The 18023-nt window shown below is 43.8% G+C and overlaps 1 protein-coding gene across 1 annotated transcript in view; it reads right to left on the reverse strand.

Moving 5' to 3' along the window:
- Positions 1–18023, reverse strand: part of ADGRB1 (adhesion G protein-coupled receptor B1) — a 280832-nt gene that overhangs the window by 175428 nt on the left and 87381 nt on the right. Inside the window, exons 5-7 of the mRNA XM_070939737.1 lie at positions 16280–16444; positions 8405–8569; positions 4051–4215 (exon numbers count right to left, since the gene is read on the reverse strand). Coding sequence (XP_070795838.1) covers positions 4051–4215; positions 8405–8569; positions 16280–16444 — 495 coding nt within the window. The remainder of the gene's footprint in view (positions 1–4050; positions 4216–8404; positions 8570–16279; positions 16445–18023) is intronic.

An 18023-nucleotide genomic window follows, 5' to 3' on the forward strand; every position in this document is an offset into this window, starting at 1 on the left:
CACTGTGCAACCTCCATCGGTCCACTTTGTGTCTATTTCAGCAATGCCATTTAAGAGGAGCATCTTCCTTTTGGCTCCTGAAGGTGGAAGTGTCTACTTGGACCTCAAAATCTATTCCCTGCTCAGTTAAAGGAATCTCAATTGACGCATCCCCACCCCACCAAACAGGACATAGACTAAATGGGCTGGAAGGGATCTTGGAGATCTTTTTGTTTAACCTACACCTATAGCATTCTTTGGTTGTCCAATCTCTTCTTAAACACCTCCAGGGATGAAGCACCCACAACTTCTAAAGGCTAGCTCTTCCACTAGTTGTATTGCTCTCACAATTAGGAAACTTCTCTTTAGTTCTAGGTTGCTTCTCTCCTTGATTAGTTTCCATCCATTGCTTCTCTCTTCTCTCTAACCTCCTGTTGTGACCCAGGCCCTAAGTAGTTAGTATTCAATACAAACAGTTCCAAAAGAAACAGACTTTATTAGAACAGCTGAGAATTAACTCATTCTCAGCGTAGTCCAAACTAAATTAAAGCAAATTCTTCAAAACACCATTCCTCAGTTTATCACCGACCTTGGGATAATTAGGCAAACTGCCAAACTCTTTTCTTGGCAAAAGTTCAGAAGCAGAAGACGCCGACATGAAATGAATACAATGAAACAAGAAGCAAATATTTCAACGTTGTTTTCCGATAAAGAGTCCAAGAGCCATTGCTGGTCTTTTAAGCCTTATGGGAGGGGCCAATCATCTCTTGGCCCTACTCCCGAGTCGTCCTCTCTGCTTTAGCTGCTCCTGCCTTCTGGCAGCTCTTCTCATGCGTGCACTAGGAACGGGCTCTTCCTGTTCCTTTGCCTCTCTACTGTCAGCCTCTGGAGGCTCCGGAGTCTGCACATCACTCCCCGATGGCCCTGGCCCCATCTCTGCCTCCGACGCAGAGCCCTCGTCCGGGCCTTCCCCAGCCTCCAGGACTGGCCCATGTTCTTCCTCAGCCTCATCACTGTCTGATTACACTGCCAGCTCTGCAGGCTGTTGGAGGACCACAACAGAAAGTAGGGAGGTGGGAGGGGAGTAATTGGAATTTTTGGGGGAGCTGGGAGGGAATTGAAGGATTGAGGAGCACCATCTTCAGCCTGAGAAAATTTCTACACCTCAAGGTCAAACGGTGGGAAACCTCTAAAAGGCATAGACTATTCCCAAAATAAACTGACTCCATATGATGGGTGGACAATGGACAGCGGGTGGCCCAGGAGAAAAAAAAGGGACTGCTACCTAAACTGCTTTTCGCGTGAAAACTTCAGAACTGGCTTTGCTTCTTCTGTATCTATTTGGCACCTTTATCAGTAAAGCTATATTCTTGGAAAAATGATACCCCAGAAGCAGGGATGAAATCCAGCAGGTTCTGACAGGTTCTGGAGAACTGGTAGCGTAAATTTTGAGCAGTTCGGAGAACCGACAAATGCCACCTCTGGCTGGTCCCAGAGTGGGGAGGGAATGGGGATTTTGCAGTATCCTTCCCCTGGAATGTGGTGGGAATGGAGATTTTGCAATATCCTTCCCCCAGGAGTGGGGAGGGAATGGGGATTTTGCAGTATCCTTCCCCTGGAATGTGGTGGGAATGGAGATTTTGCAATATCCTTCCCCCAGGAGTGGGGAGGGAATGGAGATTTTGCAATATCCTTCCCCTGGAGTGGGGTGGGAATGGAGATTTTGCAGTATCCTTCCCCTGCCACGCCCACCAAGCCACGCCCACCAAGCCACGCCCACAGAACTGGTAGTAAAAAAAATTGGATTTCACCACTGCCCAGAAGTTTCTTTTGCTGCATGTGCCAACGGGACAGTACCAGTCCGTGGATCAGGGCTTGGAGACCCCTCCTCTAACTCATAGACTTCACCATCAAACTGTCTGTATTGCAAGAAATATTTTACCTAAATTTATATGGGTTTTACCTTATTCTAATTTCCACATCCTGAATTCCAGAACTGATCCCGAGTGGTTAAATAATTGGGAGTCAACTCCCCCACCCCAAAGTCTCAGAAATCACCAGCAACTTTTCCAGTCCGTTCAGGTTCAGGAACCCCACTGTTATTTTCCACTAGCTAGTTCTTGAGTGTTAATTCTTTCCCCACAACAGCTGGAGTGATTTTGCACAGCACAACTCTCTCTCTCTTCTGTAATTCGTATTCCGCATTTAGAAATTAATTAAATTAATTTTTGAGAAGGAGCTGAGATGGCACGCATGCAAAATGTTAATAATTAGTATAATCAAAGGAGGAAATTTTCAAGGAACTACTGCTGAATTTGAAATACATCTTCTCTTCTTAGTCTAGAGCAGGGGGCTCCAAACTTGGCAATATTTTTAAGATTGGAAGACTTCAACTTCCAGAATTCCTCAGCCAGCATGGCTGGTTAAGGAATTCTGGGCATTAAAGTCCACAACTCTTCGTGCCAAATTTGGAGAGCCCTTGGTCTACAGCAATATTTGTCAACCTTGGAGATTTGTGGACTTCAACTTTGAAACAACTGTGGACTTCAACCACCTTGAAACATCTGTGGACTTCAATGCCCAGCATTTCCGTCCAAGCCTGGTCTTCTGGGCATTGAAGTCCACACATTTAAATCTTGACATGATTCCTCTATTGGAGATACAATTATCATCTTGTATAAGCCATTTCTTATTTTGGCCATATCCTACGGAAGAAAGCAATTTCACGTTCTGGTCAGAGAGATTTTCCCCAAGGATGGGGTCCAGCACAACTCTGAAGACTCGGAAGACTAAACTTCTGGTCCCAACGACCAATCCAGATGGGATCCAGCAAAGCAAGTATTCTTGGAAGAGTTAGCCATAAAAGGAAGCCAGATCTCCTAAGAACATGGTGGCTGGACACCATCAAAGCTATGACACCAGCCAGAGCATCGAACAGCTCAAAGAAGTAGTGCAAGATCAGAAGATGTGGAAAGATCTGGCCCATGGAATTGCCAAGGGTTGGACACTACTGAAAGGATCATATCATCATCATCAGAGATTCAACCTAGAAATAAGGAGGAACTTTCTGACAGTGAGAACAATCAACCCATGGAAGAGAAGTTGCCTTCAGAAGTTGTGGGAGCATCATCACTGGAGGCTTTCAAGAAGAGACTGGACTGCCATCTGTCAGAAATGGTGTAGGCCCATGATGGCAAACCTATGGCACACGTGCCAGAGGTGGCACACAGAGTCCTCTCTGATGGCACATGAGCCGTTGCCCTAGTTCCGTGATGGCGAACCTATGGCACGCGTGCCACAGGTGGCACGTGGAGCCATATCAGTGGGCACGTGAGCTCAACTCTGGCACACATGCGCGCACCGGACAGTTGATTTTTGGGCCTTCCAGGCCCACTGGAAGTCGGCAAACAGGCCATTTCCAGCCTCCGGAGAGCCTCCAGGGAGGTGGAGAAGGTCATTTTTGCCCTCCCCAGGCTCCTAGAAAGGCTCTGGAGCCTGGAGAGGGTGAAAAATGGGCCTGCCGTGCCATCACATGCCAAAAGCGAGGGAAGCACGTGTGTGTGTGTGTGTGTGTGTGTCACACATACATGTGCTGGGGCGGGGCGCATAGAACTATGGGTGTGGGCACCCACACACACACAACCCCCCTGCACTCCCCGCGCTTTTGGCATGTGATGGCAAAAAGGTTAGCCATCACTGCCCTAGTTCATCTCCGCTGCACATGCGTGTGGGTCTCCCGCTGGTCAACTGGTCTTCGGGTCTCCGCTGTGCATGTGCAGGGGGCAGGGCACGTGGAGGGAGTGGGGCACATGCGGGAGCTGAGCACACATGCAGGGGGGCGCAAATGTATTACATTTTGGGGGGTTTGGACATGCGTGCACGCATTCGCATGTATACGCGCTTTGGGCACTCGGTCCAGAAAAGGTTAGCCATCACTGGTGTAGGGTCTCCTGCTTGAGCGGGAGTTGGACTAGATGATTTATAAGGTCCCTTCCAACTCTGTTAATCTGTTAAATTAAATCATCATCATCAGCATCAACATCAAGATCAACATCAACATCATCCACTTACCTGGACATCTCCGTTCATTGCATTGCTTGAACTCCTCCTTGGGACCTTGACACGGTTCTCCTCCAAAGAAAGGACCATAGCACACACGGTCCCGTTTCTGGGTTCCCCCTCCACAGGTGGCAGTACAGCTACCCCAAGGACCCCAGACCTGCCATTTTCCATCCACTGCAGCAGAAAGACAAAAATGACAAGAAGCGTGTTGGGACACTCCTGCGGAAGAGGAAGGCTTCAGAAAGAACACCTGGCCTGCAACGCCATACATACAAGTGATACCAAGTGGTGAAATCCTCTGGAGTCTGCTACCAGTTCTGTGAGTCTGCTACCGAGCATGCACTTCGCGTGCATGCGCACCTGAGGCGGGCATACTCAGCGCTAAAAGAGGAACATTTTGAAGCCTTCTGAGTCCGCAAAGGTAAGTAGAACAGCGAAAGGGGGGGAATCCGCTGTGCCACGTGATTTAGATTAGCTAGAAAGCAGGAAATCCGACGATTCTAGCTAATATAAATTGCGCGTCACAGCTGATCGTCGCCCAGCTGATCATCGGAAATACCGGTTCGCCCGAACTGGCAGAATTTTTTACTACCAGTTCGCCTGAACCGGTCTGAACCAAGGGTGAAATCCAGCAGGTTCTGACAGGTTCTGGAGAACCAGCAGCGGAAATTTTGAGTAGTTCGGAGAACTGGCAAATACCACCTCTGGCTGGACCCAGAGTGAGGAAGGAATGGGGATTTTGCAGTATCCTTCCTCTGGAGTGGGGTGGGAATGGAGATTTTTTTTTTTTTAATTTGATTTATATGCTGCCCTTCTCCGGAGACTCAGGGCGGCTTACAATGCGTTAAGCAATAGCCTTCATACTTTTGTATATTTATACAAAGTCAGCTTATTGCCCCCACAATCTGGGTCCTCAATTTACCTACCTTAGAAAGGATGGAAGACTGAGTCAACCTTGAGCCTGGCGAGATTCGAACTTACAGTAATTGCAGACAGCTGGTGTTAATCACAATGCTATCAGTCTGCTGAGCCACCAGGCCCAGTACCAGGCTCAGATTTTGCAGTATCTTTCCCCTGCCATGTCCACCAAGCCACATCACACCCACCAAGCCACGCCCACAAGTGGTAGTAAAAAAAAAAAAAATTGGATTTCACCACTGGTCCAAACTGGTAGCATTTCACCCCGGGTTATAGTAAGCTTCAAGTCAATCCGAAATGTGCTTTTTTTTTAAAAAAAGAAGAACTGAAGAAGCTTCTTGAATGAGAAGCGAAACGTTTTCAAAGGAGAAAAACCAAGAAAGTCCTCAAGATCCCCTGAGTAATGGAACTGGTGGAAGTGTTGAAAGGACTGTGTTGTATACTGGAGATAGATGAGGTCTCCCCCTCTATTAAGAGAGGGCTGTTCAATTTTGACCAAGGCAATTTTGTGCTATTCAGGTGACCCTGAGGACACAGATAAACCTCCAAGTGGCCTCAACGACTCTCTCAAAAGAATGCAAATGACCAGCTTTGTCTGCAAGGAGTTATCAATCCTTCCATTCCCCCACCATTTAATCAGAGTTGAAGAAGCTTCTTGGATGAGAAGTGAAACATCTTCGAAGAAAAACCTAGTTTAAAAAATCTAGTTGCCTCTTGAAAAAAAAAAAGAAGTTTATTAAATAAACTTTTTTAAAATTTAAAAATTTAAAAATTTTAAATTTGTCTTAGGAATTTGGGGTGTTTTAAATTTCGTTTTCCGGGCCAATTATTTAATTGTATTTTAATGGTTTTTTAACATTTGTATTATATGTATTTTATTTGGCTGTTCACCGCCCTGAGTCCTTCGGGAGTAGGGCGGTATACAAATTCAATAAATAATAATAATAATAATAATAATAATAATAATAATAATAATAATAATAATAATAATAATAATAATAATAATAATATATCTGTCGTCCCATCTCGTAGTTCGAGGCAATTCCATCTGGGGAAAATGTTTGGGCCAAAGTATAGAAATCATAGGATTTTTTTCTCCTAAGAAGTGTGGGATTTCTGCTTTTAGAGAAGATATATTATGGTGTAGGAAGTTAGCACCCACCCCTTTCCTAGAAGAATGAAATATTTTGGGAAATATTAAAAAGGCAGAATATTATGTTTCCCTGGATGAGAAATGGAGAAGCATGTTTTAAAGACAAAGCAGCTCCCACCTTCCTGCCTCCACCCTTTTGTTAATGGGCCAGAGGCAGAAACTCAATCTTTGTCAATGGACCTCATCTGCAAGACAATGGGACCCATCTAGGACAGAAACTCACCACATGGCACCTGGGAAGATTACATCAGACAGCAAGGCTAGCTAAGACCCCCACCCCCTGGGAGTCTGACAACCAATCAGGATACTCTTTCTGGGCCCCAGGAAGTTCAAAGCCAGAGAGGGGATAAAACCTGGAAACTCGCTGTATCTGCCCCCTTTTTTCTGTTCAGGAACTCAAGCCATGTGATCCTGTCCACCATTAAACCATCTTTCCAAGCAGTCTCCATGTTTCCAGTGTCTTTTTCCCCACTTGGACCTGAACCCAGAAGGATATTTCTTCCTACAATGGGAAAGGGAGACTTTCAAAGCAATGTGCTTTTCTGTAGTTTTCCCAAATGCCAAAACACGGTGTCATTAATATGGTTTAGACACCAGGTGGCGCTAGACTTAGTGGTATCTGAGTGGGATGAAGACTTTTCCAAGAATATAGCTCAATTAACGTTTGAAAGACACAACAAACCAGCATAAATGTTGGTTTCCTAATCATTGAGTCCTACAATTTTTCCGTGTCATTGTAGCCATCTTTTTATGTTTAACAAGAGCAGAAGGCGAACTGGCCTCAATGAGAAAGAGTACCTAAGTCTAATATGGGTAGTTTCAACTTATAACCATCATTGAACCCAGAATTATGGCCATAAGTCCTTGCGGTCATAAGTCTAGGCATCACGGGACTGATTTTTTTTTTTTGACATTTTTCTGGCAGTGATGCCGTGATGATTAAGCAAATCCATTTCACCCAATGGAATTTTTGGTAAATGCCAGAAACAGGTAAAAAATGACAAAAATTGAGGTCCCGTACCCACGGGATGCTACAAACGGACATAAAGGTGAGCAGGTTGTCAAATGCCCCAAATGCAATCACGTGAACGCAGTGTGTGTGTTTGTGTGTGTTTGTGTGTGTGTATGTATGTGAAAGAAAGAGAGAGACTGTCATAACTTTGAAATGGGTCATAAGTAAACTTCAAACTTCAAATGGTCGTGACACAAACAGTCATAAATCGAGGACTACCTACAAGATAGGAATAGTGACACATTTTGTGTAATTTCCATTGAGACAGTATCTGGTGTCTGTGAATCTCTCTCTCTCTCTCTCATCTCACTATTTCTCTATATGTCTCTCTTTCTCTCTTTCTCTCTTTCTGTATCTATCTTAGTATCTTTCTCTCTCTCTTTCTCTCTCATCTTGCTATCTCTCTTTCCATCTCTCTCTCTCTCTCATCTGTCTGTCTTTCTATCTAGTCTCTCTTCCTATCTTTCTATCATCTCACTATCTCTGTATGTATCTCTCTATTTTGCTTTCTCTCTCTCTCTTTCTATATTCTATTTCTCTAGCTCCATCTCCATCTCTGTCTGTCTGTCTATGTCTGTCTGTTTCTCTCTGTATACACCCCACCCACACAATGTCTATATCTCTAGCTATCTCTTATCTCTCTCTCTCCCTTTATCTATCATCTATCTAATCTCTCTGTATCTCTCTCTAACTCTGTATCTTTCTCTCTCTCTCTTTCTCTCTCTCTCTCACTCTCTGTCTGTCTGTCTGTCTATCTATATCTATCTATCTATCTATCTATCTATCTATCTATCTATCTATCTATCTATCATCTATCTAATCTCTCTGTATCTCTCTCTCTCTTTCTGTCTCTCTCTCTCTTTCTGTCTCTCTCTCTCTCTCTCTCTCTCTATCTATCTATCATCTATCTAATCTCTCTCTATCTCTCTGTCTCTCTCTCTCTCATCTATCTATCCATCATCATCATCGTCTCTCTTTCTCTCTCTCTCTCTCTCTCTATCTATCTGTCTTATCTATCTATCTATCTATCTATCTATCTATCTATCTATCTATCTATCATCTATCTAATCTCTCTGTATCTCTCTGTATCTTTCTCTGTCTCTGTATCTCTCTCTCATCTATCTATCCATCATCATCATCATCATCTCTCTCTCTCTCTCTTTCTCTCTATCAATCTATCAAATGTTTTGCCCCTTCCCCCCATCATACCACATAAATCTTCCATTCCACCCCTGGTCTTCAGAGATCTCGATATGGGAGGGGTTCCCCATGCAACCCACCTGGACACTGCCGAAGGAAACAGTCTCGGGACTCGACCCAGGGCCCCTGGCATTCCGCTCCTCCGTACGAAGGTCCGTTGCACTCCCGTGTCCGCTGCTGGGTGCCATTGGAGCAGGAGGTGGAACAGGAGCTCCAGCTGGACCAGGCATTCCAGTTGCCGTCCACTGAGTGGCCCAAAGGAAGAAAAGACAGGAGACAGAATGTGAAAACCGCTATTGCACGGGGTGGTGTCCACATACCGGCATTCTGTTTCAGCGGGGATTGTACCGATGGAAGAGAAGATTTGTAATTAAAGGTTAGAGTCCTTGGTGCTTTCTTTGCAGACATTTCATTACCCAACTAGGGAACATCATTAGTGCTAGAAGGAGTGGGGTTTGTGGAGAGGAGGAGGAGGAGGAGGAGGAGGAGGAGGAGGAGGAGGAGGAGGAGGAGGAGGAGGACTGTGAGGTCCTTGGTGTTCCCTTAGCTTGGTGGTTTTTTTGAAGACATTTCATTAGCTAACTAAGGAACATCACCAGTGCTAGAAGGCACAAACATCACCCCCTTCAGCACTGAAGGTATTACCTAGTTGGGTAATGCAACATCTGCAAGAAAACTACCAAGCTCAGAGAGCACCAAGGACCCACATTTCTCCTATTCCTCTTCCCTCTTCCTCTTCTTTCTCCTCCCCTCCACCTCCTCCCCTCCTCTTCCTCCTCCTCCTCCTCTCCACAAATCCTATCTCCTTCTAGCACTATTGATGTTTCCTAGTTTTTAAATTTTTTAAATTTTAAATTTTTGGGGTTTTAAATTAAGCCAAATTTATTTAATACTTTTAAATTATTTTAAATTGATGTCTATTCTGTTTTTAAATAGGCTGTACACCGTCCTGAGTCCTTCGGGAGAAGGGCGGTATAGAAATAAAATTATTATTATTATTATTATTATTATTATTATTATTATTATTATTATTATTATTATTATTATTATTATTAGTTGGATGATGAGATGTCTGCAAGAAAACCACAAGGTCAGAAACTTCCTTCCTTCCTTCCTTCCTTCCTTCCTTCCTTCCTTCCTTCCTTCCTTCATTCATTCATTCCTTCCTGGGGAGGGCGGAAACGACCCATTTCCTGACTTCCAGTCCCATCGTGCCATCACATGCCCAAAGCGGGGGGAGGTCGTGTGTGCATGCGTGTTGGGGGAAGCACATAGAATTATGGGTGTGGGCACGTGTGCGTGTGACACCCCCACCCCCGCGCTCCCTTGCTTTTGGCACACAATGGCAAAAAGGTTCGCCGTGACACGTATAGGGTCTCCTGTTTGATCAGGGGGTTGGACTAGAAGATCTCCAAGGTCCCTCCCAGCTCTATTCTATTCTGATTTTCTAATTCAAGGAGACAGCCGATAACCTTTGAGTGAATTCCTTGAGCGGTTTTCCTGCCGAAGCAAAAGAAGGAAACGTATTTATGGAATCCTTGAGGGCTGTTATTGCTTTTTAATATCAGCTGTCTCGGTTCTGATAAGACATTTTTCTCTTTTGACAGTCTAGCCCTGCTTGTCCCTTCTACAATCTGTAAATAACTTATTGATGATTCGGTTTGCCAGGCTGAATATCCTAACGGCAAACAGGAATTTGGGATGGTAAAGCAAATACAAATTATTTCAAAAATAAATAAATAAAAATAAAATAAGGATTTTTAAGCCCCCGTCCTCATTTGCGCTCTTGTAAGCTTTCGAGTTTCTCCAAGATTCTGAATCCCCCACTCCCTCTTTGCACAATGTCATTAGCTCAAAACTCACCATATACACAAAGACACACACAGCCTGAAACACAAACCATAATTTATCATCTAACTGGCGACACCTCCTTCTGCAATGTGCAATTTTAGGAATGAAATATGAGTCATTTTTATTGGAGCCGTATATCTTGCAATGTGGCTTGACATGACGTGCTCGATCTAATTATCTCAGCACTTGTATCGCTAAAACAGGGAGGCCAAAGATTAACACACACACACACAGACACACACACACACGACAAATAGATGAAGTTGGAAGGATCTGTGAAACGGAGGATTGATTGTAGACCTTTAGATGTCCTCAAGGTTCACAAACCAACTTGGGCCAATCTAGACAACATTGGATCACCCAACTCATTGCATTAACAGCCACCAAGAATTTAAAGAATAATAACTGAAAGCTTACTGTGGTTGGCAGAATGCCCAGAAGCAATTTGCAGGAAGCTGATAAGATAAGCAAGACAAGACATGAAGGTATGTGAACGAAGTTGTTCCCTGCAAATTGCTTCAGTTGGCGTTCCTCCTTAAATAGGCTAAGGGAGTGGCCAATTAGCCCCAAGGCTTACTCTTGAGGAGACCTCCTCCTGAGGAGCCACTCCTGCCTTTTGACAGCTCTGCGCACCCGTGCATTGAGAAGAGGCTCCTCCTCTTCTTCCTCTTCACTTAAGGGAGCTTCTGGAGGTTCTGAAGGCCCTGGCTGAATCCCCACCTCTGGCACCACATCTTTTCCAGCCTCATTGTCCGACTCAAGTGCCAGCTACAGAGGCTGCTGGCGCAGCACCACACCAGCCTCCTCACTGTCTGAATCAGCTACTAGCTGCACAGGCTGTGTATGGGCCACAACAGAAGCCAGATTCGCTGAACAGCTTACACGACTCACTGAACGGTGGTGGCAAAGAAGGTCACAAAATGGAGCAACACTCACAAGCACTGCCTTGCTTACCAATGGCAGTTTTGAGCTCAAATGTGGTCGTTGTCAGACTTCGATGCTATCTCATAATAAATGAATTTCCAAACTGCCAATCTTTAAGGAAATCTTCTCTTTAATTGAGCACAGTAACCAGATCATGACTCGATGCGGACAAGACTGACCTTTTGCCCCCCAATCCCTCCCTTTCCGATCCCCAATTATTTGCTTCTCATTGGCTATCTTCCAAGTCACTCCACTGACTTCTTGTCTCGTCATTTCACAGGAATGTCTCCCCCCTCCTCATTTCCACGATGACCGGGCTTCAAAGGGATTTAGCAGGCAAAAGTTCAGGGCTTATCTCTCTCCTCTCTATGCCAGCGGTGAGACGCTGACAGTCATAAGTCAAGGACTACTTGTATATTTATGGCATGGCCCAACTCTGTGCATAAAGTTTAAAATTGGGGTTTAATTTACAACTCAGAGGGAATGACTAGCATTCCCTTGTACAGGTAATCCTCGGCTTACAACCACAATTGAGCCCAAAATTTCTGGGCCTTTTGCCCCATTTTACAACTTTTCTTGGAATAGTTGTTAAGTGAATCACTGAGGTTGTTAAATTAGCCACATGGTAGTTATGTGAATCCGTCGACTTGGCTTGTCAGAAGGTCACAATTTATGACTGCCACTGTCATAAATATGAGACAGTTTGCCAAGCGTCTGAATTTTAATCACCTGACCATGGGGATCTTTGCAATGAATGTATATGTGAAAAAATGGCCATAGGTTACTTTTTTCCAGGGCCGCTGTAACTTCGAATGGTCACTAAACAAACTGTGATAAGTCAAGGACCAAATGCATTGGAACTTGAAGTGTCCAAATTGACTGTTTTGATCAAAGAAAAAAAAAGATATAAATACTTTTATTTCTGCTTGGAAACCACTTCTGAACTTTGTGCTTGGGGTGAAAAAAATATAAATACTTTTATTTCTGCTTGGAAACCGCTTCTGAACTTTCTGCTTGGGGTGAAAAAATATAAAGACTTTTATTTCTGCTTGGAAACCGCTTCTGAACTTTGTGCTTGGGGTGAAAAAATATAAATACTTTTATTTCTGATTGGAAACCGTTTCTGAACTTTGTGCTTGGGGTGAAAAAATATACCTTTATTTCTGCTTGGAAACCACTTCTGGACTTTGTGCTTGGGATGGAAAAATATAAATACTTTTATTTCTGCTTGGAAACTGCTTCTGGACTTTGTGCTTGAGGTGGAAAAAAATGAAACTTTGATTTTGGATGTTACCGATTAGACTGGTTTGTTTTTATAGAAATGGCTACTTTATACTATTATGTAAAAGTAAAAAGTTGAGGTTTAATGCAGGGGTGAAATGCTCCCGGTTCAGAAGTGATGGCGGCAGGTGGTTCGGAGAACCGGTAGCAAAAATCTTTGCGCCCTGCCCCTATGCCCAGCTGAGCCGCACAATCATCAGAGACTTTTTATTTTATTTTTAAAAGCATTTTTTTTCTACAACGTCTTCGGCTGAAAAAATGCTTTTAAAAATAATAATAATAAAAAAGCCTCTGATGATCGCGTGGCTCAGCTGGGATCGTCAGAGGCTTTTAAAAGCATTTTTTCTACAACCTCTTCCGCCAAAAAAAAAATTGCTTTTAAAAGTTTTTTTAAAAGCCTCTGATGATTGTGCGGCTCAGCTGAGATCGTCAGAGGCTTTTAAAAGCATTTTTTTTACAACCTTTTCAGCCAAAGAGGTTGCAGAAAAAATGGTTTTAAAAGTAAAAAAAAAAAAAAAAAGTTGGCCATGCCCATCCAGTCACATTACCCCCCCACCAAGCTACGCCCACAGAACTGGTCGTAACTAATTTTTACATTTCACCCCTGGTTTAATGTTATCTTATTCTAATGCCCCAAAGAGAATTGGAAATCAATGCCTTTTCTTTCTTTTCCCCCTTTTCTTTTCCTTCACTTTCCCCTTCCCTATTTTCCCTACCATTTCTTTTTGCATTTTTTTTGTATGCTATGTTATATACAAATAAAAAATGGGGGGGGGGGTGTTTGAGTATTTTTAGGGAATACTCTGGACATCACACACACCCCCAACAACCCAGCTTACTCCAGTAAAAACCCCACTGTCCATAAGGTGGGTGGGTCGATGTAGGTGATATATATATTTTTTTCCAATTCTCGCTGCGTTCTGACCTTTCTCAAAGCACAAACCATCTCCGTTAAATGGCTGGCATTTCTCTCTTTAATTAACATCTGTGTGTGTGTGTTTGTGTGAGTGTGTGTGTGTGATAAAACTCTAAAAGCAGTGCCCAGTTGTTTGCCAAGATTTTCACTCTGAAGATCCAGCAGCTTAATTATCGGAGACTCACTGCACCAAATCAAATCGCCGCCAGCCAGCCAGAATTTAAGCAGAGTTCCTGCTGCAATTAAGCAATATTTTGCAAGCTTCCCTTCCTTTTCTTTTCCCCAAAAGCCACTCCGTCTCTCTCTTGTCCAGCTGCAAATAAACGCCGCATTTTTCCTGCATCAGAGAATTGGCATTGTTTGGGGGTAATTAAATGAGACATTCCCCAGTTCCAGCAACCGTTCTATATATGTTTTAGCCAGTGGTGAAATCTAAAATTTGTTACTACCAGTTCTGTGATGGCGAACCTGTGGCACATGTGCCAGAAGTAGCATGCAGAGCCATCTCTCCGGACATGCCAGTCATCATCCGTTGCTCTTTCAGGTTCCGGCGTGCACATGCGTGGCGCAGGGGTGGATTCTACTTATCTTTACTACCGGTTTGCAATGGGGTCGCCCCCGCATGCTCGCTTTGCTCACGCAGAAGCTTCTGCACATGTGCAGAAGCGTTCTGATGATGTCGGGGTCAGTGGGCGGAGCCCCCCACTGGTTTTACTACCAGTTCTATAGAACCAGTATGAATCGGGGGCAACTCACCACTGGTGTGGAGCCCAGCTGGTCTTTGCATGGGCATGCCTGCCAAAAACCGGAAGACCAGATGACCGGCGCACATGTGCACACTGGAAATCTCTAGGAGTCTCTGGAGGCTGTGGACAGCAAAAAAGTCACTTCCTGTCCAACCGGAAGTTGGGAAATGGACCGTTTCTGGCCTCCAGAGGGTCTCCGAGAGGGTGGGGAAGGCTGTTTTTGCCCTCCCTAGACTCATAGAGAGGCTCTGGAGCCAGTGAGAAAAAGGGGCCTTCCCCACACACCCCAGGCCCTCCGGAGGCAGGAAACAGCCTGTTTCCCTGCTTCTGGTAGGCCCAAAAGGCCTGAAAATCAGCTGGCTGGCGCACGCATGCGTGCCGGAGCTGAACTCATTTGTCCACTAATATGGCTAGGCATGCCATCTGTGGCACGTGTGCCATAGGTTTGCCATCACGGGTATAGGTGGTACCTTTCTTGATAGTAGTAACTGTAAGAGGGATCTAATGGACAATCACTTAAATATGAGTGAGCAGTGTGCAGCAGCAGCCAAAAAAGCCAACACAATCCTAGGCTGCACTACTAGAGAGAAAGAATCAAGATCACATGGTGTTAATACCACTTTAATACAATACAATTGTCTGAAGATTGATCATGGGGATGCTGCAATGGTCATAAGTCACTTTTTCCAGTGCTGTCGTAACTTTGAATGGTCACTAAACGAATGCTTGCAAGTCGAAGTCTCCCTGTACAGTAGTGGCCAAAATTGCAGAAACCTTTTGGGAAAAGTGTATATTTAAGGTTTGATGGCTAATAACACAACTTTTTTTTGGAGTTTCCATTCACAGGGACTTGCCCAGACTTTCATAACCCAACTGAAAATCTAGGGAGCCAACTAAAGAAACTTGTTAGTCAGAAGCGACCGAGCAATAAAACTCAGTTAATAGAAGCCATCATTCAATCTCGGCTTCACATTATAAACAGCTGCAGAACTAAAAGACTTGGTTCACTCCATGGGAAGACGTTGCAAGGCTATAATTCATGCTAAAGGTTACCCAAATAACTATTAAATGACATGATAATTTTTGTATATCTTGTTTTTTTCTATGGTGATCGTTTTTGTACGTGTTTCACTTTTCTTCTTTATACTGTCACTGCTATTCTAACAGCAAATCCTTCCTAAAAGTTATTGCATTGCATTCTTGATTAAATTATCTTTCCATTGATATATAATTTTATGGTACTACTTGAAGAAAAAAAAAGTGGTGTTATTAGCTAGTTTTAGAAAACACACTTTTCCCAAAAAAGGTTTCCACAATTTTGGCCACCACTATATGTGCTATCCTATACGATTACATTTTTTGGCAATATAATTCCTCTTCATTCCTGTTGTGGCTCCGTTGCCTGAGCCTGGGCTATCGACAGATGCAGACTCTGAGAGTGAGGGAGAGGAGTTGGCAAGGCCGCCCTCTCCAGGACCGTCCTCTCTGGCAATGCCTCTGGAGGACACCGAAGGCCAAAAGATAGGCTCAGAGCCAAGCACGGCCCAGCAGCCACAAGTGGACAGCGATGAAGAAGATAAGTGCTGGCTGGACCCTCGGCAGAGGCGCAGGGAGAAGCGTGCGCAGCAGAGGGGAAGGCGTGCCAGAGATTAGCTGAGTCACTGGACCACACCCCACAGGGTATAAATGTGGGTGTGGTGGCCGGTTCAGTTTGTGATGAGCAAAAACTAGAAATAATCCATGATCTCTGCGTTACTGGACTTTGCCTGCTTTATCAGACTGCATTTGGATTAATCCTTGTATTGTTGAAACTCTGCCTGTTTTATCGGAATGCTTGCAGTCTAATCTTTGTTTTGTGTGAGTAAAGTCTGAATTGGCAGCTAGCCACTGGGTTGCTGCCAGCTTTATCTTCAAAGAATTTTGTCGTGTGGCTTATTAACTCCGGGCCGTCCGTGGGGGTGCATGTGTGGTACGGGGACGGAACAATTCCCCATTATCCTTTCTCCAATCTCCAGAAATGAAAAAACCCCACCAATTAAAAAAAAAAAGGAAAAAAAAACAAAAACGCCCAGCCTCTTTTCGAAAACACAACACCGGATCCTGAGGGATCTCCGGAGATGAAGAAAATTGTGGATCATTTTCAGTGTCTGATTCAAGGCCATCCAATTAACAGCAAAATATCACATTTCCCCACAGCTCACCAGTGGGGAGGGGGGAAAGTCTCTTTAGCAAATTACCTGGGCAAAGGGCGATATTGCAGAATTTGGTTTGCTTCTCGGGACCTTCGCAGGGGCTTCCTCCGAACTGGGGGGGTTTGCATATCCGGGTGCGATCTCGGTATCCCCGTCCGCACGTCGACGAGCAGAGACTCCATGGCGACCACTCATCCCAAGTGCCGTGAACTGTAATGAAAGGGAACAGCTCAGCGCAAGAGAAGCCTTCTCAGCTCTATATCAGCTCACTGTTTTAATTCCATTTATTTTGTCCGACCCACGTCTCTTATTCAACAAGAATTCCAAAGTCAAGATAAACAATAATAGAGACAAGGGACATCCTTGTCTTGTTCCTTTTTCGATATTAAAAGTATCTGTTAAACTACCATTATTATTTGCGCTGTTTGTTTCTGATATATCGCCTTAATAGATTGTGTAAAATATTCTCCAAACTGCACCTTTTCTATTATTTTCAATAGGAAGTGCCAATTCAATCGATCAAATGCTTTCTCCGCATCAAGAAATATTAGCACTGCAGGGATTTGGTTGTTCTTCCCCAAATCGTTTTAATTAATTATCGTTTTAATTAATGGGGCCAAATCTATATATATTTTTAAATGTGTTTTAATATTTGTATCTGATGTTTTTATCTGGCTGTTCACCGCCCTGAGTCCTCAGGGAGAAGGGCGGTATACAAATTCAAAAATAAAATAAAATAAATAATAAATAATAAATACTCTAAAAGGTTAACCACTTGCCTTACATTACTCTTCATTTGCCTACCATTTATAAAGCCAGTTTGATCATTATGAATCATTTGTTGCATGACTGTCATTAACCTATTTGCTAGTATTTTAGCAAAAATCTTATAATCTGTATTTAAGAGTGATATAGGCCTATAAATTTTTGGCTGGGTGTGGTCTTGCTCCTCCTTTGGAATCAGAGAAATAAAAGCTGTCCTCCAGGATGGGGGTACATCTCCTCCAGATTGTATGTTGGTAAATAACTCTTTGAGTGGTCCCACCATTTCTGACTGCAAGTGTTTATAATAAGCAGCTGTCAAACCATCCGTCCCAGGGGCTTTATCCACTTTCAACTGCTTAATTGCAAACATAATCTCTTCAGAAGTTATTAGTTGATTTAAACCCATCAGCTCACTGTTGATGATATATTGATTAATTCTTTATTTCTTGGATATTCATCTCCGCCTTTCTGGTTCTTTATCAGTATCTCAAGGTAGTGAACACATCTAAGACTTCTTTTTGTCTCCTATTTAACTCACAACAACAATCTTGTGAGGTGGGTTGAGCCGAGAGAGAAGGACTGGCTCAAAGTCACCCACTTTCATGCCAAATGCGGGACTAGAATTCACTGTCTCCTGGTAATAGGCGCAACATCACCCAGTCAGCTTTCATGCCTAATGCGGGACTAGAAGTCACAGTCTCCTGGTGATTGGCCCAAAGTCACCTAGATAGCTTTCGTACTGGGCATGAACTAGAACTCTCCATCTCCTAGTCATGTCATTAGCCAGCTTTCCTGTCTAATGAGGAACTAGAAGTCACAGTCTCATGGTGATTGGCCCAAAGCCATCTAGATGGTTTTCATGCCCAAGGTGAACAAGAACTCACCATCTCCTGGTGATTGGCCCAAAGCCACCTAGATGGTTTTCATGCCCAAGGTGAACTAGAACTCACAGTATCCTGGTGATTGACCCAAAGTCCCCTAGATGGTTTTCATGCCCAAGGTGAACTAGAACTCACAGTATCCT

Source organism: Pituophis catenifer, unplaced genomic scaffold (genome assembly GCF_029215685.1).
Source record: "Pituophis catenifer annectens isolate HBS135680 unplaced genomic scaffold, rPitCat1.0.hap2 SCAF_3, whole genome shotgun sequence".
Taxonomy (NCBI): Eukaryota; Metazoa; Chordata; class Lepidosauria; order Squamata; family Colubridae; genus Pituophis; species Pituophis catenifer.